At 45.0% G+C, this 24,575-nt stretch overlaps 1 protein-coding gene across 5 annotated transcripts in view; it reads left to right on the forward strand.

Moving 5' to 3' along the window:
- The window catches only part of PHACTR2 (phosphatase and actin regulator 2), a 151,211-nt gene that overhangs the window by 60,734 nt on the left and 65,902 nt on the right, over window positions 1–24,575 (forward strand). Inside the window, exon 1 of one of the 5 annotated variants that reach the window (XM_076333758.1) lies at window positions 3,835–3,941. The exons of the other annotated variants lie outside the window; for them this stretch is intronic. Within the exon in view, the coding sequence (XP_076189873.1) occupies window positions 3,899–3,941 (43 nt within the window). The 5' untranslated portion in view covers window positions 3,835–3,898. Of the gene's footprint in view, window positions 1–3,834; window positions 3,942–24,575 lie in introns of those variants that run through there. 5 annotated transcript variants of the gene reach the window in all.

Here is a 24,575-nt window from a genome sequence, read left to right on the forward strand (position 1 = left end):
GTCCTAAACGCCAGCTACCAACGTGGCAAGAAATTTAATGCACAGATTAAAAGATCTCTATCATACTGCAGAATAGAAGTCCCCAGGCAACTGAATACTAAATGTATGTATTTTGTGTGGATGCTCATATGGGAATGTCAGTAGGATGCTATATTCCCTTCTGTGTGGAGGCAATTACATAAATATAGCTCTACATAGGAGAAATGTAATATATCTTTGCTTTCAACAGTCCAGTTTCTCTCATAGGTCACATTGGTAGATGTCTTTTCGTACAGTGTTGAGGGTTCAGGGCTTGTTCCCTCCCATTGGTGAGTCATAAGCTGAATTCCTAAATCAAATGGCTTAAAAAGCAGGATCTAAGCAGAAAAGTGCTATTTTTTTTTCTAATTTGATGATCATTAATGACTGTGAGTAGTCTGAGATGTATACATTGCCCCTTTACATCTTTAGGCAGGAGATAAAGCAGAAAGAAACATAACTGTTGTACAGACCAGTACTATTTCATGTATTCAACTAGTATTCCCTGTTCAGGATCAAGACAAAGTATTTATTTTTGCCCACTTCACAAAAGCTGAGTGAGGGCTCTATGGTGATAGTATCGGATGCTCCCAGTATCTTGTCCATCATGAATAAAAATCTCCTTAATAAGACCTTTAAATTTGCTAATTCAAGTAAATTATTTATTGTTTACAAGTTGCTCTTTTGGGTAAACTTTTATAATCAGAAACTTCATTTTCTTATTCTATGTAATATGATGCCTACAGTCTGTTAGTGCTGTAAATTAACATTTATCTTCCCTAGAGTTGACATCCATACTTTCTAAAGCAGTAATCATATTCTGCAATATACCGCTAAGCATCGCTGAGGTATGAAGACAGGACCCTTAAAAATGAGGTGGCTGCAAAGAAAACGTATAAAAGAAAGTCACCATCATCAGTTAATTTATGAAAAAACAAACAAACAAAAAACCAACAACAACAACCAAAACAAAAGAATCAGCAACTAGTTCACCCAGACTGGAGGATGTGATAACTATGCCCATTTTATTGGCTTACAAATCGACCTTGAGGAGTTTATTTCCTTCACAGGAACCATTGCAGGCAGATGATACATACTTTTGCATTGTTAACTGGGCTTTTACATAGCAGGGGAACACAAATTCCTTTGATAAAATTACTGAGATTCACTGGAAGCAGACAGGAACACTTTTATGTTCCTGTTTATGAGTGACTCCAAAGAGGTAATTTGAGTTTCTCAAAACAAAACCTTTTAAAATCATTTTTCCAGGTAAGAAAAATAAATGTGGGAAATCATTGCAAAAACCTCTCCTGAGAAATAAGTGACAGGAGTTGGTTGTTCAACAAGCCACCCTTTCGAAAGCCTTTCCTCGGGTGGAAGAAGGACCGTTAGGCCACCTACCTTCCACTTAGCTCCTGCTGTGTAACTCAGCCTGGTGCCTCTGTACTCGCCCCACTCACTTGTCTTCGACTCTGTGCTTTGTACAGGGTCTGGATTTGGAGGTGTCAGGCAAAGAGCCTTGCCTTCAGTGTTTGGACTTCCAGGAGTGCTGCAATGCTATTTTCTCCTCGCAAAGGCACATCTAGGTTAAAATGCAACATGTCAGTCTTTCCTGAGCGCATCCGCACCAGTCAAGCCTGTTGTTGGAGAGCACTTTCTTCACTTTCCCTCTCATCTTGTGGATCTCTTTTGAGCTGTCTCCCATCATTCAGCATTGTTTTTTAAGGGGCAGACGACAACACTGGACATGGGACAGCACTTTTTGTCTGATAAAATGCGCAACGATGTAATGGGATTTCTACCTACCCCTTTCCTATTTGCACATCCATATGTGAATATCAGCTTCCTTCTGTACCAGCACTAGCTCACTAGGAGCTCGTGTTGAATTTCTCTGAGCCCCTACATAGAGCAGCTTTCTAGCATACCTTCCTTGGCCCTGTAGGCTGCGTTACTCCGTCCCGCAAGTCTGACTTTTTTCTTCTTTTGACCCTATTAAAACTTACTTGTTTGAAAGAGCTGAGTTTATTAAATAATCCAGATAACTCTGTGACTGCTTTGTCCTCATTATCACTCTGGTAATATTTACTCCATCTAAAATTGCTGCCGGTGGTTATTTATTTAGTCTTTTAAAGCTGTTTGAAATAATACTTCTCCAGATTGCTGATGAAAACACTGAAGAGCCTCCCCACAGCTCCCCAACAGAAACACCCTCATTAAATGCTAGTGCTCCTTGGACAATTGATCTTCTTTTCATTTAGTTCTTCATCTGCTTGTGCTTTATTAATTTTGTGTTGTCCTCACTTTTTTCCATCTTACTAAATCAAGTACCTAGCAGAAGTCTACTATGCTCAAGCCCGTACTTCTGGCAATTTAATGTGTAATCATATAAAACGAGGAAATAAAAGACCTGTTTACTAAGACCTATTTTCTATAAAAAACATGAAGACTAGCATTAGTTGTATTCTTCTCTATTCACCATGTATTAGCTGATGACCACATCTCTTCTGCTTGTAACCGATGTCAGGCTACCCAGACTGCAGCTACGTGTGGTACTCCGTTTGATTCCCCAAGTACGGGCCCCGCAGTAACACAATTCTCCATCTCCTGAGACGTCACCACAGTGACAACACATACAACGATCAGCAGGTCAGAAATCTCTTCAGCCAACCCCTCTAGGACTTCCAGGCCACTCAAAAATGCAGTAATTTCACCATATGTCTCGCTAATAGATGGTCTTTAGCATGTTCTTTAGATGAGCCTTGAGTGTCCTCATGTGATGCATATGCATCTCCCTGCTTGTTTCTAGATACTGCATAGTAATTGCTGTTAGGGACCTGAGCGTTTGGGTTTTTTGCATCGCCGGTAAGAATTACCTGTTTGCTCTAGGATTAAGCCTGTATTACTGCTTAGAGTATGGTAACACATTAAGAAAACCAAAATAAAACCCTTGTTCCTTTTGCCCTTGTGCTATGCGCAATCTCTATTTCTCCCCAGCTTCCCCATTAATTTATCCAACTTACTATGTCCCATCTCGTCACTTGTTACGGCAGAGTGCTGTCTGGATGCTGCTGTCCTAGACTGCCTTCTTTCTTTTGAAACGAAAAGTGGTCCTGTCCTCGATTATGCACCTTTGAGAGAGGGAAGGGTTGGGCACTTTTTCAGACCTCTGCCCCACCAAAACAGGGGCTCCTAACGACCCCGCGAGCTGCCCCGCCCAGGCGTGCCCCGTCCGCTCCTGCTGCTAGCGAAGCCCTGAAAACTGCTCCCAGCAGGGGAGCGCCTCCGAGCAGGGCGATGGGATCGCCCCCAGCAGCTCTCACCCGTTTTCCCCGTACCTTCAGAGAAGGGGTGGAAATAGTTTTGTGTCTGGACCGACGTTTCGCACTTCGGAGACGGGCAGGGGTTGGGCAGGGGCTTGGGACGTTAGCAGTCCGAGAAGGCTCGCCGATCTAGCGCCGTCTTTCCCAATCTCCGTATAATTAAGGGTGGGTTTTCTTTCTTTATGTATTAAAGACTGCTACGATCCCTCCCGCGCCCCTGCCCCGCAGCGGGCATCTGGCCAGGGAGCGGGGCGGCCGAGCGCAGCCCAGCCCGCCCGGGGCCGGGCGGGGGCGAGGCGGCGCCCCCGGGCGGGGCGGGGCAGGGGGGGCCCGGAGCTGCGGCCGCGGGCCCGCGCCGACCGGCGGCCCGGCAGCGCGGCGGCATGACAGGCAGCCGCCGGACCGCAGCCGCAGCCGCCGCGGGAGCAGCCGCCCCCCGCCAGCCGGCGGGCGGCGCGGCGGGGAGCGCGGTCCCGGCGAGAAGCGAGATGGCCCCCCGGAAACAGCCGCGGCGGAGGCTGCGCGCCCGGCGGGCGGCGTGATCGCCTCCCGGCCAAGCCATGGGCCAGACCTCGGTCTCCACGCTGCCCGAGCCGGCCGGCGGTGAGTACCGGCGGCGGGACAGCGCGGCCGGGGCGCGGCGAGGGCGGGGTGAGCCCGGCGGCGGGGAGCGGGGAGCGGGGCCGGGGCGGCGGCGGCGGTGGCGGTGGCGGTGGGGGGCGGCCCGTGCTCCCCGGGGCGGGGGTGCGCTGGCCGCGCTCCCGGGGCGCCGCCGCCGCCCGCCTGTTCCCTCGGACCGCAGCGGGGGCGGCGGCGGCCGGGGAGGCGCGGCTGCACCCGCGCTGCTCTGCCCGGCTCGGCCGCCCCGGGGGGCGAGGGGCTCCGCGGTGCCCCCCGCCCCCCCCGGGGGCTTGGGGCTCCTTTTTCCCCCTTTAATAAATAAGTACGAAGGGGGAAAAAAAGGGGGAAGGAAAAGAGCTCTGGCACCTCGCCCAGCAGCACGGCTAGTAACCCGTCCATCTGGTTGCTTTTGGCTCCGGGACATTTTATGTGTAAGCAGACTATTGAAAATAAATAAATAGCGTGTGAGTGGAACTGTTTCCCCCCCGCCCCCCCCCCCCCCCCCCCCCCCCCCCCAGTAAAGCAGCCCTAGCTGTTCGCAAGTTTTTGAAGATAGTACGAGCTACTTGGGAATGCTGTTACGAGGCGTGTGAGGATAACCTGGTCTGGTTTAGTTACTGAAAAACAGAGCGGGTCTCTTCCCACAATAATAGGATGTAGAATCTAAATTAACTCCAGCGAGGTTTGAAGTTTCCTGCGAAAATGTCACCGCATGCATGTTTTTCCTCAATGCCTGTTTCCTTTGCATCCATTTAAAAAAATAAGCAAATCCTGTTGTAGACTTTAATTCTGAAGGCTGAACTTCATTCTTAATTTGCTTATTGCTATTAATGTGGGAACGTTTTGTCAAATAGGAGACGGCACAACAAACTTTCTTTTCCCCCTTTTTTTTTCTTCACGGGTGTTTCAAAGAATAGTTTTAGTAATAACACATACATTTTCGGAAAAGCTTCGTTATGTTGCCGGTGGCACAACTTTCCAGTCATACTATCCCAGTCAAAATCTTGGATGATTTCTTCTCCTGCCAAACGTTGCGTGAAAGAGAAATTTGACCGTTCCCAATAAATTTCAGCATCCTGTTGAAGGTTTCATCCAGCAGCCAGCACGTTAGAATTATATCAAGGTAGGCGTTGGGAAACAGATGTAAGGAAACAGATGGACTGGTTAAAAGCTTTTGTTAAACTTCCTGTACAAAAATGTGTCCAGACTCTTATGTGCAAAAGTCTATTGTGAGGGTATTTTGCCTGGGAGGGGGCCCGTATCTTGTCTAATGATAGCTGTGGTGCCTGTGTTCCCTCAGCAGAATGCTAACAGACAATAATTGGACTGGATTTGTAGTTTTAGCTAGAAGAAAAAAAAGTCACCCTTGAATTCTTTCCTAACCGAAATCAAGATTTTCAATCAGGAGCAATAAGAGACAGTTATCTGAAGATGTAAGTTATGGTGATGCTACCTCAATATTGCCAAGTAAGTTCTAGTTATCACCATTTTAAGAGCACTGCGCTTGTGATGAGACACTAGTAGTAGTGCCTCCAGGAGGTTTCACAGAAGAGCAGTCCCGCTGCACTTTCAGCCCTGTTGAAAACATTGGGAGAGTATATCCGCAACAAGAAACCACAGGGGCAGGTAGGTTTCTGGGTGGCATGGATTCTTGGGGGTGCAGTCATTTGTTTTCCCTAGTCTGCTGCGCAGGTATGGTCTGAATGCTTAGTATGTTGCAAAGTTAGAGAGGCCCCATCCATCCCTAATCAAGGCAGGAGAATGACTTCCAGTGGTTCCAGTTCGGATGAGTTGCCCCTTAGGCAAGTAGTCCTAAAATCTTAGTTGATTTTGGCATGCCAGCCAACTACAAGCCATTGAAGTCTTTAACAGCTGCTAGAGATTAGAGTTGAAGGAGATCCCTGTCTTGCACATGCAGGGGCTACAAATCTGTTTTAGTGCTAAGGAATCAATAGTGCATTCAGATCCCCAGTGAGCCACACAAAAGCAGCTGTGAGAAGTTACTTGCCTGTTTGCTCCCTTTTTTTCCCCAGCCACGCCAGGCTGCGAGGGCTCAGATCCTGCCCTCCGATCCCTGCTGTGCCCCTGCAGGGTTCAGAGGGGCTGTCGGCTGGGCGCAGGGGAAGGCACCACTAGTGAATCACCGCGGGGCCTTTGAGTGGACTGATACGGTGAACATGGTTTGGTGTAGAAAACTGAAATAGAAGATTTTTCCTGAAAGTCACAGAGTGTTAGAAGAGATAAAATATATGCATAATACAATATTCAGTATGAACCCCAGCCAATGTCCTGCATTGTTTTTTTTTGTTAAGATTTACTTTAAATGAAAGATTTTACTCTTGGAAAGGGAAATGTGTACTGAAGTACTTATAACAGGCAAAGGTCCTAGTGGCACTTTCCCATTGGGTTAAGTGCAAGACTGAGGCCTAACCATAAAATTCAAAGTCCTTCTCAACTGGGCAAATGTATGCTCATACCAGATGGATTAGAGTGCCTACAAAGAGAGGAAGAGTCGGATTTTAATGCCCCATTGGAAGTTTCTTTAGTAGCAGTGCTCTCTCGCTAGAGTTTGCCATCAGCTGCGGGTGAGTGGGTGTTGAAGTATTTTGGACAAGAGGATCAGGGCTTTAATCATCTCCCATAACTATGAGCGGTAGGTGGGCAGCAAAGCAGGTCTTAGCTGCCTGTGGACACCCACCAGGCAATCTTTTGCTCCTCCTCCTCGGTTCCAGCTTTTCAGTCATTTAGATAAATTTTCTAAAGCTTGCTTGTTATTTGTCATGGTTAGCAAATGTGAACAAACAGTGATAGCAAGAGGGGCTTGGGAAGAGAGTATAGACAGTATAGATATGTGGAAAAGGAGGAGTGCATACTGTCCTTGTTCATCTTCCTTCCTTTTCTGTGATTTTCCCACGCCTGGCGGGACTTGATTAACATGCTCTCTCCCCATTCATTGGCTGGAGTTCAGTGCTTTTGGGGGCTATCAGCCATCATGTGCAAAGCCTATCACTTCTGCTTTCTTGATCTACAGCTTATCAAAGGGCAGCAGAGCTGGGCATTTTTTCAGTCTTTTTTTTTCTTTTTGGATTTGTTCTTGGGTAGTTCAGTACCAGCCACAGTACTGGGAAACAGCCAAGTCCTCAAGTGGAAGCATGATCGGCATATTGGGAAGATAACACTTAAAAGCAGACCTAGTTAGGTGGCAAAAGATTTTTGTTGTCTCTTGAATAGCGATGCCTTGTTGAGAATGAAACTTGCAGTAAAAACAGACCTACCAGTGTTCCTAGGAAGAGGTCGGTCAGTTCAGCACAGAGTCTGTGGAGCACAGCAGAAGGTATGTGGAGGGGAAGGACAAGCTGCAAAGGGAAGGTCTCGGGAACCTCTTGCCCCGATGGTCAGGGTGCTCAGCGGGGCCAGTTGAAGACTGGGGTCAGATCCCTGTGCTGACCTGCAGCGCCAAGTACGTAATCCACGGGCCTGTTTACTCTGGGCTGGGTGGGAGTTCCTCTCGTCGTATACATTTTACAGAAACAGAGAACAAATTGTCAGGCTTGCGTTTCATCCTATTACAGACCCAAAGTTTTTTCAAGGACATGAAAATCTACTTCGGCAGCACAGGAAAACCATTTCCCACCAGCTCCCCCCATGAGATGAAAGCAGTCACTGGTAGGATCCTGTTTGTTGACCTTGGCAGTCAGTGAAATGATTATCATAGGTCAGAAGTGAGCGTGTTTCTCAGACTGCTCTTTTTCATCTCTCTTGGCTTTATGGGATTTCCTGTTCATTGACAAGGAAACAGCAGCTTCACCTGTGTCTGTGCAGAGGAATTGTAATTGCCTTAACGGGGCAACCTTATCTTAATCCTGAAATGAAATGGAAAACTAATACTTGTTTCAGCAGCTCTATGTGTTGGTAAACAAACTAATTGGTTATCAGCGCAGCAATTTCAGGACTTCTCTAGGACGAGAAGTTATTCCAGTAGTGCTTTTCGGTAGTAGCTACTTGTGAGCCTTACTGAGGGTGCTGTTTTAGAGCGTGCACTCCTCTTCCTGAGGAGTTGGACATAGAGATACTCAGCCGTAGCCTTAAATTCTCATCCTGACTCAGTCCACTACGAATCTGAAAGTGCAAACAAGCCCTTACAGTAATAATTCTTAACAAAGAAAAAAATGAAGTTGATTTTTCTCCTCCAGCTTCTCTTCCTTTCAAAAGTGGAAGAACTTTGACATCATTGCACTTTACAGGAGGGCATCTCAAAGTATTTACAGGCACAGTGAGCTGCTCACAACACATCTGTTAGCCAGTCATTTCAGTTATTGGTTCACTTTAAAAGAGTGGAAAGCTGAGATACTGAGCTGAGATGTCAAGTCCCATTTGATGGGAAGCCCTAAATGACTTGTCCACAGCCACAAGGAAGTTCTGGGCAGAACGCCTCATCTTCCTTATTTCTCCAAGGGTTAAATTGATTGGGGGCTTTGAGGCTGAACCCTGGTAATACTGCAATGGGTATCCTATTCCTTTTTTTCTGTTCTTATGCTTTTGTAAATTATGGTAGAGTTATAAGTGCAAAGGGAACTCTCTTTTCAGTTGCTGCTAAATTTACATCCAAAGCTCTTCAGTTTTTGTGGATCATGAGTATGGGAAACTCTTTCCTCTCTTACCAGTGTTGTCAGATTGGGCTACAGTTGTGACAGCTGCAGAATTTGGGTTAATTAAGTAGGCAATTTGCCCCAGGCTTTGGGCTGATTGAGTGGATATTTTAGATACCTAGTCAAAGGCATAAAAAGCCCATGTTTTCAGACAGAATGGGTAGCCACAAATTTGCCTGCTACTAATGGAAACTGCAAGAGCTCTTTTAAAAAATTGGTCCTTGTGTGTCTTGAGCTGAAATATCAAAAGTAATAGCAACTACTGAAAATGTAGGTCTCGGCACTCAAAACCATTCTGATTTGTGCTGGTGGTGAGGGTCCAAGTGTGAGCATGTGGAATGAATCACTATTTATAGAGAAAAAAAATTGTACACATTTTTAAATATAACACGTTTATAAAATGTATTTCCATGTTCACGGGTGCTGCTGTATACTCTGTGATCTGCCAGAGCAAAACTGTGCCCCAGATGTCTTAGCAGTTGCTGCCACTTGGCCCAGACCGAGCTCCGCAGCTGCAGCAGTAACTCACTGCAGAGGAGGCTGCAATCTGAGCCTTTGCTGCGGGGCATGGCCGAGAGCAGAGATCTTGTAAGGACACGGAGGACCAGCCACACCACAGGAACCATGTGTGAACCTCAGGAAGATGCGTGTGTGAAAATAAAGGCCTAATGCTCAACAGGTCCCAGGTTGGTGTCTCACCTCTTGTCACTCTGAGGCTGCTTCAAGGATGACCAGGAATTCTCCTCACTTAGCTGCCAGGGTACGTGACCTTTCATGTCAGGCATGCTGGCTGAGATGCTTTCATGCGCTGATGTTTGGTAGCCACTAATCACCTGTTTGCAGTGTTAATCATCAGTTTCCTCATCTGCCACGAGGAGAATGAGAGCTGACTCTCAGGAGGTCAGCGCGGGCAGGGTGGCAGAGCTCCGTGGGCTGGCTGGGTTTGTGTAGAGCTGTCTTCTGGTGATGACCACCCTGATACTTCCCACAGATGAAAAGCTCACAGGAGATCTTGTTTCCTCCTGAGCCCCCTGTGCTAAGCCCCACTGACAATTGATCCTACTCTGTTGGATCTTAGCCACCCCTCGAATCAGTTGTCCTTCCTTCCTAGATCCTTTTCCTTGGCTTTCTTACTGCTCCTGGGTCATACAGCCTTGTCCTTAGGTGGTGTTTTCCATTACAGATTTCAAAACTTTCTAGTCCTTTTTATAATATTTGTTGATTTAAATGGGAAAACTGAGCACAAGGAGGCAGGACAACTTACTTGAGATCACTCGGTGGGCCTAAGGCACAGCCAGTAGGAAACCGAAGAGCTCCCAAGTCCTCATCGGTGTTTGAGCCGTATCGTGGTCCCACCTATTAAAAGTGGAAAAGACTTGGACATTTATATCTTTCTTTATATGTTTTTACCTACTTAAAGTTGTCCTTTATTCATTTTGGATACTGATACTTTCTGAGATTTAAAAAATGAAGAAACAGTAACATTTCTGGAAAATACTTCTGAATCAATGCTGGATTTGGATTTATTTTTCACTTTATTTTTTTAGAACATAATGGTGATGATTAAAAAAAATAGTGCACTGAATGCTTTGGGTCAATCACTGATGCATTTTTAAAAAAACACTTCAGGAGACGGCCAGCTTCCAGAACTTATTTCTGCCCATTGTATTCGAATTGTAACAGTGGCTAGAAAAATATTTCTGATCCACAGCAATGCCCTAACCAGCTGCCATTCAGTCCCATATAGAGAAGTGATTTCTGAAGGGTCCGTTCATTGCCTTCTCTAGTTGACATAAGGGGGATTCCTGATCCTGTGCTTTTTCTGGTGGTGATCATGACAACGTGGCAGAGGGATTTTCATTCAGGTAGGTCTGGGCAGGGCCAGTGGTAGGCATAGGAAAAAAAAAGAGGAGGTAGTTTGCTGGTGATGATAAAATGTCTCTAGTAACAGGCGGTGGTGGCTCTGGTCTGCTTTGCCCCCTGGCAGATCCCAGAGAGCGGGGCTGGCTGCTGCCACCCCTGCTGAGAGAGCAGCCAGGGCATAGGTGTGTGTTGGAGCAGGAGGCAGTTCAGTTTTGTCTGAACTCAGTGCCCCTGAGTCGATAGAATTCAGTTTTGCCAACGCTGGTGCGAAGCCATCAGTCAGGTCTGGTTTCAAGCCACGTAAGGGTATTGATGTTAAAAATATGTGCGAAACTGAAGAAGGAAGAGAAAGAACGTACGAGTCCAAACCGTCAGCGGGGAAGGTGGGCAGACAGTGAGGGATGTTTTTATTTTATTTTATGCCCCCAAAACAAAATCAAAGGCAAAGAACAAAATCAAGTAATTTATATCCCCTCTTAGGTGAACTCTACAACCCCTAGGCTGTCAAGTGTATTTTTGGGCAGATGTAAAATTACAGTGGGGCTCCAGAGTGTGCTATTTCCTACAATGTTGTACGACAGAAATGGTTAAGTAGGAACTAGGTAGGAAGGTCACTGTGAACATCGAGGTGATGCATGGTATGAAGATGGTCTGTTTTCTCTTCTCGCTGTCTCTGACCAGAATCACATGGGTAACAGTGCTGGGTGTCCTCTCTTTTGGGTTTGGGTTTTTTTTCCCTGTTTTGTTTTGGATTTAAATACTACGATATGTGAATCAATTTAACCTTGCCTGTTTGCAGTCCACGGAGTATTTTGGACTAACAAACAGTCTGCACAGACAATGCAATTACCTCTGTCCATCATGTGGAGGCTCATTATTAGGAACTTTAAGACTTGAGTTGCTTGCAGGCTTTATACAAGGTCGCTGCATAGGAATGAATTTCTTCTGTCCCTGACTTGGTTTTCGGGCACTTGGAAATAAAGTCTCTGTCAGAAGTGAAAGTCTTATTTACCTTCGTGTTCTCTCGCTGCTTTGAACAGCTGTGATGATCAGTGTAAGCGGGGAAAAAAGCTAGGGAGAAATGAGGATCTAGGTTGCTCCGTCATTGTATGGAAGTCTAGGGTATGCTGTCAGGTTGCATGCAAGTAAAATGAGAAAGAAAAAAAAAAAGTGAAGATAATGACTTCCTGTCTATTTTGTGTTGATAAAGGGTTGACTAAGTGTATGTTGGATAATACTCTTCTATATAATACTATAAAATTGAGATAACACTTTGTTACCTGGCAGATTGGAGTATTAATACAGAATCCTGTGTCAATGATAGCTTTGTGAAAATGAAGTTTTATATGAAAAGATGTAAACAGCAAGGGGTGTGTTGCCTTTTTCTTCTCTGATTCCTCCTTTGGTTTCATATGAATTAGAGTGATGTTTTGTCAAGCAGCGTTAGACTGTGATACAGCTGTCCTAACATTTGAAACTGTGTGAGCAAAACCAGTTCTGTTCCCAAAGATCAGCCTTCATCCCTCACCCCTGAGAATGTGCTTCTTTTACTAGTGTTGCAAGATGTCTTTCTTCACTCTGACCAACTGCCCAAACCGTCAGCAAATCCTCGTCATGTAGGTGGACCATCCTCGTTTCAGTTTTATTTAATCCTTTTTGTATTTTCTAGATCTGAATGTTTTAATGTGTTGCCCAGTAAAAGTCCAAGAAAGGTACAGAGACCCTAGAGGCTGGTTGGGCTCTTAAGCCTGGGCTATTATTGCTCTGCGCGAACAAATCACATAGTTTGTAGTCTAGAAATAATTCATGAAAAATATGGACAATCTCTGGTGTTTATTGATTTAAGCTAACTAGGTAATTTGCACAATTAGAATAACTGTGATAGACCATGAAACTTGATGTTTTCACTGCAATCATATAATTTATATTTTCAGCTTAAACCATTGCTGACAAGACTTAGAGGCGCACAGGGACTCTTTTTCAGGCTTAAGAATTTTTCTTTAATGCTTGAAGCTTCAGCTCAGAAAATTAACTCTTGACTGGGGATTTGTCACCCCTGGTTGTATTTCTGGGGTTTGCACCCAGAACTTTGTTGATGCACACTAAAATTATTGTCATTTCGCTTGACCTTTTCTGCTGAAGAAGACAGGGCTTTTCTCCTTGCCTTCTGCCTGCATGGCTGCAGAGCAAGGGCAGGCAACAGAAAGTGATTTGGATCCCAACTTCTGTTTGGTAGCCAGCTGAACTAAGTAAAATAGCACTTGTCATGAGTGAAATTGGGTCCGAATGCCTAGGAAACTTCACGGGAGGGGCAGCCTGGCACTGGAGAGGGTGGTGTGTTGAAAAAACAAACCACAGCAACAGGAGCCAGGCTTTGCACTCCAGCTCAGCCCGCTTCAGCCAGGTGCACCAGTGATCTTCCTTCTCAAACCAGGAGCTGGGAAGCTAGTGCCACGTGCCAGTGTCCCTGTCTGCATCCTCAGCAAACTGCAGCCTCTGCTGATGTATCCCAGATACCAGTATAAGTCAGTGTGTGGTGTTGCACGGATGCCAAAAGGCACAGCAGTTCATGGAAGAGTCCTGATGCTGTAGCCCTAGGTTACGTCCTTCCGTGCCCCAAGTCAGTTTTTGCAGACACTGCAGGGAGTGAGATGCCTGAGATAATTACTCCTAACCAGCGTTTGCCCATGAGGCCCTGGTAAGCCTCCGTGTGGCTTGTAGACCTCCACCTCTACTGTCTAAGGGATGCACAGAGGTTTCTATGCTCGGGCACCAAACGGGTGAAGTTCACCAACGCAGCAGCATCCTGAGTTAAAAATGTGGTGTGACTGTGAATAGTGAGGGGCGGTCCATTTTGTGACTTTTCTCCCAGTTGGTTTCCTTGCTTATAACCCCCAGAGATCAACTTACCTGAAGCATTTATGTCATAACAAGCAATATAAAGTCACCCAGGCTGAAAAACAATCTCCTGTGGGCTTTTTTTTTTTCCTCTTTTTTCCCCCAGATCCTGGATGAGTCAACAAAGAAATGACACTTTCATAGCGTGCTTATGAAACACAGATTCAGTGGGATACAGTCAAGTAGTTTGAGTCACGTTACCGCTTAAAGTTGTTGTAAGCTGGTGGGAAATGATTTTTAGATGCTAGCTGTGTTTACGAGGAGAAAAAAAACCCAAACAGTTCATTGCCAAGAAATTGGGCATGTTTAAATTACACATATATAATGTGTTATAATTTATTTCATTGGTAATAATTCAAAACTGCCTGTGCATTTCCTTTCCTGTAAATTCATTCAATGTGCCTGAAGATTACTGGTTTGTGTCTTGGAGTTTTATAGATTTACTGCATTTCTGAGGGGAAGGAAGTGTTGGTTTTGGCACAGATGCTAAGAATATTCTTGTTCTGAAAATGTGAAGCAGTGTTCTAGCGCACTGCTTATCTGGCCTCTTTTATGTTGATGCGGAGAAGGGTGTAGTGGTTTTCTTGTCCTACATGTTATACCACCATGCCTGGTTCTCCTCTTCCAATGAATTGTTCAAATCATTGATAAAAAGAAGGAAAATATTAGTATTAATAATTAGTATTAAGAATCCGTACGTGATTTAAAACAATTGCACTAATTGCAGAGTAGTTCCTGTGCTTAAATTCTTAAAATGAAAAGTTTTAGAAGGCTGGTCTGACTCTTACAAGAAGACACCAGATTCGATTTCTTGGGAAGAAGATGCTATTGTTGTTTCTTACTTGAATGTTGCTGCTTTTGACACATGGAAATAGGATATGGAAGAAATACATGAGGCCTGATGGCGAGACATGAAAGAGACTGTATCTGTGTAAGGGAGTGAACAATAAAATGGACAACTAAGACTGTGGACAAAGCCAGCTTGTCAAGAGCTGGACTAGGACCAAGCATAAATGAAAAATGGTCTATACTTTAGTTGGAGGAGAAAGTCATAGAGAGTAGCAGAACATGAGCCGGCAGGAGAAAGGGAGAGATGTTAACTACAGAGCATTGCAGAAACTACGTGACCATGACGCTTGGCTTTTAAAGCCTTTTGTTGGACAATACCATCATGTAACTCTGTCGTGTTACAGAGTGACCACGATTCTGAAGAGAGGAAGAAAGTTTTTGTTGGAAAAGTTTGGGGGAATTCACAGAGACCTGAAAGTGAAAAAACAAGTATCTTGGACACTTACAGCAACACCTCTCTCTTAACTCCCCTCTGGCACTGCTCCTCCTGCTGATTTAATTTTCCCATCACTACTGGAGGCAAGGGGGGAGAAGCGGAGGAGGGCATATTTCAGCCAGACCCATCAAGACAAGTAGTTTGCTTCTGAAACATTTAATGCACCTGGAAACTCTGTAGCTTAGTTTGAAATGCATAATAAAAAATGTGTTGAAGAGAAAAATATTTAATGTCAGTATTGGATCTTAGAATCATAGAATCATTGAGGTTGGAAAAGACCTCTAAGATCATCGAGTCCAACTGTCAACCCAACACCACCACCCACTAAACCATGTCCCTAAGTGCCTCATCTACTCGTCTTTTAAATACCTCCAGGGATGGGGACTCAACCACTTCCCTGGGCAGCCTGTTCCAATGTTTCACCACTCTTTCAGTACAGAAATTTTTCCTCATGTCCAATCTAAACCTCCCCTGGCGCAACTTGAGGCTGTTTCCTCTTGTCCTATCGCTTGTTACATGGGAGAAGAGACTGACACCCACCTCGCTACAACCTCCTTCCAGGTAGTTGTAGAGAGCGATGAGGTCTCCCCTCAGCCTCCTTTTCTGCAGGCTAAACAACCCCAGTTCCCTCAGCCGCTCCTCAGAAGACTTGTTCTCCAGACCCCTCACCAGCCTCGTTGCCCTTCTCTGGACACGCTCCAGCACCTCGACGTCCTTCTCGTAGTGAGGGGCCCAAAACTGAACACAGTATTTGAGGTGCGGCCTCACCAGTGCCGAGTACAGGGGCACGATCACCTCCCTACTCCTGCTGGCCACACTATTTCTGATACAGGCCAGGATGCCATTGGCCTTCTTGGCCGCCTGGGCACACTGCCGGCTCGTGTTCAGCCGGCTGTCGACCAGCACCCCCAGGTCCTTCTCTGCCGGGCAGCTTTCCAGCCACTCTTCCCCAAGCCTGTAGCGCTGCATGGGGTTGTTGTGGCCGAAGTGCAGGACCCGGCACTTGGCCTTGCTGAATCTCATACAGTTGGCCTGGGAAATGTCTCTCTAGGATCATGTCTTTTTGAAAGGAGAAGAGGAGGAAAAAAGAATGTACCTTTCTAGCTGTCATCCATGAAAGACGAAAAAAACCTGAAGAATACAGAGGTAGGCCACTAGAAAGCATCCAAAAGCTAAGCATTCTTTTCAGTACATTTTAAAACATTAAGCAAAGGTTTGGGACTTTGCAGGTTTCTCTAGTTAGCAGGAGAAGCTGGACACGAAATTTGATGTATAGCACTGCACGCTGTATCTAATGCATAGACCGATGATTAGTTCGGAAATGGCTGCGGTGGCTGAAGATGCACACACTGATGCTTACCTTCCCTTAGACAGAAGTTACCCCCTCCTCAGATCAGCCCTGCTAACGTGCAAGCCTTTCCCAACTGCTTCAGTGCAAAATCAGTAAAATCTGTTAGTGTGTAAGAATAAAGGTCACAGCTTATCACCCTGGCATGATCTGGAAGGGTTCGTGTCTCCCAACTCTGAACTCTTCCGTAAGCATGAATCAGTCCTGAGAATGGTCTTGTGTGATAATTAAATATTGTTATTCCCTCACCTTGCTACAGATGGAGCATGCCAGACCTGAAAGCCATAGACCAATGAACAAAGTGAGCACAAATGAACAAAGTCAGGCTGTGGATTTTTGTGTTTGTACTTTTCAACCAGCCGTCCTTAAGGAATCTGTTTGTAGAGAAGACCTCTCTCTCTCTCTCTCTCTCTCTGCCTACGGTGCATTCAGGGTTTCCTCAACCACAGAAGAAAAACACTGCAAGAAACATCCCCAGAAGATGAGATGAACAAGAAAAAAATAAATGAAGTCCTTCGTTAAGTGAGTTCACTGTCCTGGAGGAATACAGCTGAAGACAGCTAGCGAGTTAACCCCGTGCTGTGGCTAACTATTCCTTTAGCTTTTTGAGGGAAGCAGCCTCCTCAGACTCTGCCTGCCTGTGGTTTAGCAGATAAAATCATTACACTCTGACAGTCCCTGGATGGGAATGCTACTGTTTAGCATATTTGGCAACCTGTTTTTTCCCTGAGGGCTTGTTTCAGGCGATATATGCCAGCGGGGCAGAACTGAGCCCCCAGTATCTTTTTGTCAGCGCAGAGGTGTCTGGTGGCACAGATCAGGGTTTTTTTTACCCCCTAAGAATTGATACACCCTCTGTATATATGGGGCCAGAGGTTTCTTACTTTCAGTTTAATTTTTTTACTCTTTATGCAGTAAATCCCACATAGGAGTGTGGGGAGAGTGGAGGAAGAACAGAGGCAGCAGAGCTAATTAAATTAGCCATTTCTTAAAAACAAATAAATACCAGACAGTTCAATCTCATAAAAAAATACCAGCATGGAGCCCATTCTTTCTGGTTTAAGTGATTACTTGCATGCCCAGATGTCAATGTGGGGAAAACTTGCAAATCTAGAGAGGTTTATTTTGTCTTACTCTGTGTATTCTTTATAATTCAATCTTTGCACCTACCATTTTTGGCCTTTTTTTTTTTTTAACATATGGGGTGGTAGCAAAAGTTTTGAGACAAACAAAAGTCATTCTTGAGGGGTGAAAAAAAAGGAAACAAAAAAGTTTGGGGTGAGAGAGAAGGGAGGGAAGTTCGGGTAGTGCTGAGGCGGTGCAAGAGGTGACCCTTCAAGGAGACAGGTAGCAAAGTGAAAAGTCTTTAGGAGGACTTCCAGTAGCCCTCTCCAGCCCAGCAGCTTGCTATGAAGTTATGTGAGAAAGCCAACCATTAGTATATCTTAATGCAATTATTGTTGGTATCGTATTGATTGTTTTTTTTCTGACATATTTACAGGAACATTTTTTTTCTAACCCAAGAATTATGGCTGAAGTCCCACAGAGAAAGACACATATGTGTACAGTCACATATACTTGCAAAAGTTTTTAGCATTGGATTATGGTTTGCATTCTATTTTGCTGTAAATTTCTGTAGCACGGTTTTCAAGAAAACTGACAATTTTTCAAAATATTTCTCGTCTCTTACCAGTTAAAATAGAGAAGCCAGAGCTCTGGTAGCAGTAACTGGGTTTAGAAATAGAGAACTGTTTGCAGTTGGAGGATGGGTACATTAAGTCAGTGGACATGAGAGAAGCTGAGAGATGGAGCAACACTACCCAGAGCTCCCCGGTAGTAGAGTAAAGTAGGTTTAGGGTAGGAGTAGGTTAAGAGCCCCTTCAATAGCAGGGATTTGCTCTGGGTCTCCCCAGTTCTGGGTGGGTGCCATAAGAGGTAAATGGGATCCTTCAGTTTTGTGGATACAGCCCTCCATTTCATCTAGTGTTGCTATAATTGCCTGAAAAGAGAGCCACCCAAATTAAAGTCATGTCAGTTAAATTATTGATGAGAACTTTTCCTTGCACAAAAACCTACACTAATGGTTTTTAGTTACTGTCCTTGCAGCATTTTCACTGATTACTCACCTGTTCCTACTGGCAGGTAGTTTTGGCTTATAGAAACAACATCCAGGTATACCCCAGAAGACTACTTTGACTTCATATAAAATTATGATTACATACTTTTCAACAGCTTGACCAAAGCACACAATGGACAGTATTCTACCATTGTATATTTAGCTTGTATTCTGCCACTGTACATTTAGCTCTTGATTTAAGCTCTAGCTTGTTCTAGTTGTGAAATAGGTGGGTTCGTCAAAATATTGTGTGGAGGCAAAGGTCCTTTCCAAAAGCCAGCATGTAGGGCCACGGCCTCCAGAGTAGTTACAGTAACAAGGAGCTTTCGCCTGCACAAATAGCAAGACCTGTGTTATATTTCATATTTTTGTTTTCCCGCGCTCAGCTGCCTTCCCAGGGAGCAGGCGCTAAGCTCGGGGTGCTGCTGCAGCTGGGGGGGACCCGCACATCCCCGTGAGCCGCAGCTGGGGCTCGCTCTGCGCTCCTGTGGGTGGGCATTCCTGGCCACCCGCCCCTGTCCTTCCTCCTGTCCTTGCTGCAGCGCTGGTCTACATAAAAGTGTGCAGTATTAGTGATAAAACAAGGTATAACACATGAGTAAATTAAGATATAGTCTTTTGTCTTCCTCTGAGTGTGAAGAAAATGTATGTGCTATAGTAATGCATTATTTTTTTCTTAATTATTAATATTTTATTTTCTTCTTAATTTTTCTCAAAGCTAAACTTCCTCCAAAATGCAATTATACCTTAGAATTCTGTGTTGGGATGAAAGATAATTAAAAGTCCACTCAAACCTTTGATTCCCAAGTGGGTTAAAAGGCAGAAGTTTAAAGTTAGCATAGGGGCTGGCGGGAACAGGAAGGCAGTGTTGGTGATGGAGCTTGGTGGGAAGGAGGCTGTTTGGATTGGTAGCTTTGAGGCGACATGTGAAGGTTCTTCATCCTCTTTAGAGCTGGTTTTGCCTGAAATAGGATCCTGTTTTCCCTGGGACCCCGACATAATCCATGGACTCTACTGTTCAGTAGGCTGCTCCAGCGTTGCTGAGCTGCTCTGGCGGGGGATGACTTACAGTCACCAGCTGGGTGCTCGGCTGGGCTGCTCCTCCTCATGCTGACGCCTGTCTGAACCCTATAGGGCAGCCTTTAAAATGCCAAGTTGACATACAGCCCTGTTGATATGGGCCATATACATGTTCACAAACGTGAAACTGAAGAGTTTTGGTTTAAGTGAAAATTCTTATAGGACTGGTTCCCAGTGACCACTATTCATAAAAGCATGAAATGTCATAAGGTTTGCCAAAAAAACTTTGAGTTAGTTACATCATGCATACCTCTGCTGTTCAAGTTTAGTATATTATTCTTGGTCTTATACAGGAGTTAAAAAAAAAAGAGCCAGTTAACAATTGGTTTTAATTTAACTTTATTCCTTCTAGAACAAGAAAATATGCAGTGAAGGTTAATGATGCTTTTCTAGCAATTTTTTTTAACCTGAGTCAGGCTGTGCTGTTGTGCTTACCTACATTCCTTGTATTATACATCTGTATTGATGGACAGAAAATCTCCTCCCAAATACGGAAATCTTCAGTTTTACTTATGTGGCTTCTATATGTTTTCATCACGGTTTCAGGTTTTTCCCTGAAATACCTTATCTCGTGTGAGCACCGCGTGTTCAGTATGACTAGCCAGCGATGTCCTTCTGTACCTTCTGCGTGTAAGGGAGAAGACAGGCCCGCTGTGTCGGGCTGCTGTCGGTTCAGCGGCTGCCACGTGCGGGCAGTGCCTGCGCGGGGCAGGAGCTGCGTGGTGTGATGCGCCGGTCCCTCTTTGGGTCCCTCCTGGGGTGAAAATGCTCCCTCCTGGAGCTCGGCATCCAGCTAGGGTGAAAAGTGAGTGCAGGGTCTAAGAATGTTGAATATGTGTGCTGAGTACTTGAATGTTCGCGAGAATGGAAGGGAGGTTTAGGGGAAATTATAAGCCTTTTTCAAGGCAAGAAAAGTGACTGAACTCTTTATTGCTTCTTTTCATTTCCAAAATGTCATAACCACTCCCCTAAGCTCGGGAAAGTTGCCATCATTTGTTTGTAAGCTGCTTGAAGGCACTCTTCTAAAGAGTAATAATTAACTTCTTTCTATTCCAAAACCTGCTCTTATACAAAGTGGGTTTTTGCTGGAGATGGAGTTACGCAGCAGCTTTGTTCAACATGGCAAAGAGAATTTTCCAGGAGGTATTTTCTGAGGGAGGTAAATTGCTGGGGGCTGCAGGAGGGCCCTCTGCTTCTTCGGTCGAGGTTGGAGCTGAACAGGCTTCAAACCATGCAGTTGGAGCGGCACTTGGAGGGTGACTGCGAAGATGTCGTGCCTTGTAGAAGTGCACGGGGACTAGGTTCGACCCCTGGTTGCCAGCCCAGAGCTGCAGCCTGCCGGTGCGGGGGCAAGAGCATCCATCATCCGCGGGCTCTCTGCTTTCCTTTCCCTCCTTGGGTCCCCGCAGTGATGCTGTTTGGGGGGCTGCTGAGCAGGGACCCAAGCGAGCCCTGGCTGCTGGGACAGGCTGCCTGCCTCTGGGCAAACCCTTGGAGAAAGACCCCCATGGAAAGACCACCAGTGGAAACTCAGCGTTCGCTTGTTTCTTTGTGGGAGACTCTATCCATGTATCGATTCGTTATTAAATGAGTGGATAAGTAGCCCTTTCTCTCCCTTGTTGGGTGCATCAGCTGCTGGGTGAGTTGCAGAAAGCCCAGGATGAGAGAACGAGAAACAGTCGGGACAGGCAAAAACTGCCAGCAAGAATTTCTGAATTATTCCTGTAGGCTTTCCTAAGGGGTGGCTCACTTTCCCAGGGACCTCTGGAAACAGGCGAGTGCTCCATCACATAATGTTCCCTCTCTAGAAAAACATTTGGTAGTAGTTTAAAAAAGAAAACTTTACAGAGCTTAAATAAAGGCAAAGATGAATTTGGTGAACCCTGATGCTGTACATACTTGGGAGGATTTTGTATTTCCAGTGCTGCTTGGAGTTGCTAGCAATAGGTGCAGGGCTTGCCAGTCATATTTGGGCTTTTTGCACTACCTTTTTTTTTTTAATCAAGTTCTTACTATGACACTTTTAAGCACACGGCTAAACACAGCTTTTGTGTTCAGTTCATCTGTATCAGCACGGTCATGGCACCCACAAAGATACCACAGAATTTGAGTAATCATAAAATTTATGAAATTCTGATAATTACGAGAATGGCTTCAATTTCATTCAATTTTTAAAGTAAACCATTTTGGTGTTTTCATTTGTATTCTGGCTTGTAATTACTCAAGGGTCATTTAGCCTGGTTTACCTCTGCAGTAATAAATAATAATTAAAAAAAATTCTTTTTAAGGAAAACTGGGGTTTTTTAGGGTTAAAAGAGAGTCTTTAAGAAAATGTGAAGTGTGTCATTCCATACAGTGGGAGTGACCTCTGTCAGCATTACTCTGGCTAAAGTAGGCTAAATTATTCTTCATGTCTGTATAGGGTTTTGTACAAAGTAAATAAATCAACACATTATCTGATTCAGGACAAGCTTGAATGCATCTTAATGGTAACTAGAAGACTTAAAATTTCTCATTGGGCTACAATGACTGCTAACTCCTAACTGCGCCAGGCTCAGTAGGAAAAGGAGAGGAAAGGAGATGTGTTCCCAGACGGCAGTGCAGTGGTGCGTGCTGACGTAGTTGGGTGGGCTCAGATATCCCCCCACCAGGCAAACGGGCATCACTGCTGGCACCGTTTGGAACTCTAACTAATGGTGCGTGTGGAAGCTAAGTACTGGATGAATGTTGTTAGGCTCTGTGATAGTATAGTGCTGAAATGCATTGGCGGGGGGAAGATGGGGTCTGGTATTTCTTCTGTGGGAAGTTGCTTTCAGACTCGAGAGATGCTCATCCAGCTCCAGCTAAAACAGTTCCGTTTAAACTGGCACATAGAAGTTCAAGTTGGCATTTTATTTTAGCCTACGGATGCCAAAGATATATTTTATGATTGCTCAATGCCAATGTCTGAATGAGAGAGGTGTTAGAAAAGGACGTGCTGCTAACAAAATCATATGGACCTTTGGATAGCTAAAAACTCTTACAGATGCAACAGCTGACCAGGTGACAATGAAAAATCAGAAATCTGTTGTTCAAGCTGTTCTCTTTCGTTTTATACTTAGAGCTGGAGCAAGAATGGTCTTTATGGTTTTTGTACAGCTCTTGTCACAAAGAGGTCCTGATCTATGACCAGCCCTCTTAAGCACTGCAATAATACAGTCATTCATTATTAACAGAGAGCGGAGGAGGAGTGGGGACCTCACATACAGCATGAGACAAGCAAGTGGGGAAATGAAGGTATCAATTATGTATCTGCCGTCTTGATGATGCTCTTACAGAGTAGTTGTTTTCCCCTAAAGGAAGAATCTGCTGGAAGAGCAGATATTCTCAGTGCCTTCTCTGACAACAAGACAATGTCTCCCCATCCAAGGCCTCACCAAGCCCTTTTCTTTAGCCCTTTTCCCTTCCAGGAGGAGCTGACGCTTTGAGTCTAGCTTTGGACTAGCTTTGAGTAACGTTGCGTTAGTCCTGGACTGGTGCCTGGCCCTAAAAGGAGAGTGCTGCCGGCTCTCCCACAGGGAAGTGGGATCCTGGTTTCCAGCCCCACCTCCGTGAGTGTCTGCACCCCCGGGGCGCGCTGCAAACAGCGTGCTCTCCCTGCACGGCATCCCGGTGCACTGAGCCAAAGGGGAGCAGCTTTCTCATTTGCAGTTTGTTCCAACCAAAGCTTTTTGATTATCTGTGCATCGCTTCTGTAAACACTGATTCCGTGGAAAAATTGAAGTCCAAAATGTGTTTGAATACAGCCTTCAAATCTGCATAAAGATAGTACTATAATTCCACTGGGTTTTGCTGTAGTGATTTATGGTGCCACCAGCTTGCTTGATGGAATTACTATTTTTTATTGTGTAGGAAAGGGAACACGCTATTTTTTAAAGTATAACTGAATCTCATCACAAATTGCACACAGACCTGTCCTTTTACATGAACATGCCCCTGAGCGTCTGAGTTTAAACTGGCAAAGGAAGAGCAGCTGGGCTGACAAATATGTCAGCTTGTGTCCGGTTTTCCCCTCCCTGGGCCTAATAAAGAACAAGATACAGGGAATAAAACAGCTGTTTGCTGTGCAGCTGGGGATGAAGAGAGTAATGAAACATGATGCGGAATAAAAGTCAGCTGCAACTTGGCAACTCCCATTTCCTCATAGCGAAGGAGATGACTTAGACTGCATTCAGAGTTGTGATATTATAGGTACAGAGTGATATGAACAATTTTTACAGGCTGTGGTTTTAGAGTTGATAAATTGGTGTTTTGACTGAGAGGAACTGTGTTTAATCATTAATACTTTCTTCTGAGCATGTTGGAGTTTTATTATTATTGTTTATCCAAGCTGGTATCTAGCAACAAAGCAAACATTTTAAAGGCAGCTAAAAACTGAACTTAAAAATACACACAGTTTTCTCTACAAAGACTGCAGAGCTAATAGCTTGTACAAACATTTGCAATGACAGCAACACTCAGAAATTTGCTGGTTGGATTTAAAAGTGTCCTTGACCTACCGGTGGGATTCTGAGGCCAGCGGGGTTGCAAAAAGAAACTATTTGCTTCGGGTTTGACTTACACACATTTGGACAAGTGCAGTATGCTGTTTCCTGTACTAGAAAAAAGGTGTTGAAGTGGTGCCAGTCTAAAAGAAAATGTCGCTTTTAAAGGGCAGCACAGCGAGCTCTGGGCTGTCCCGTACGGGGGATTTAATTACACGACTGATCAAATTGCTCGCAAGGTTTTTTGTACATAAATGTTCTGTTATTTGTAGATCAAGAGCTCCTTGTTATAGTACTTAAGTGCGAGGAAGCGTTGGGATAGGAGCCCACAAAACCAAACCTGCTCTCAGATGTATAAACATGTTAATTGTGAAAGATTTGGTTAAAGGTACCAATAATAAAGGGAAAAGCACATGTGTAATGTTCATACAGAATTGTATTTAGCAAGGGTGCTGGGTGGTCTGGCATGAGTTGGGGTGGGATGGAATGGGATGGGGTGGGATGGGGAAGAAAGATGTGTACCTCCTTCCCCAGCTTCCTTCATATGGAAGAGGAAAATAGCTAACGGTGTTAGCACTTCAGGCGGTCATTGCTTCAGCATTGGATGTGGTGAAGGGGTTGGGGTGTGCTGCTGTGAGGAGCAGCTCTCACACCCGCTGGCAGTGAGCTCAGGTACTGACTTTGTGGCAGAAGTCTTCCATCTCTTCCCAAACTTCTCCCCCATCCCCTCCTGTTCTGTTCCTGCCCCAGCTCCACGGAACACCACCCAGCTCAGCCTGGTCAGCAAAACTATTTGCCTGACCCTCCTGTGTCAGTAGTAGGAACTGACTCGGTTTTAAAAGCCTAGGCAAAAG

The sequence above is a fragment of the Aptenodytes patagonicus genome, chromosome 3 (genome assembly GCF_965638725.1).
Source record: "Aptenodytes patagonicus chromosome 3, bAptPat1.pri.cur, whole genome shotgun sequence".
Classification (NCBI taxonomy): Eukaryota; Metazoa; Chordata; class Aves; order Sphenisciformes; family Spheniscidae; genus Aptenodytes; species Aptenodytes patagonicus.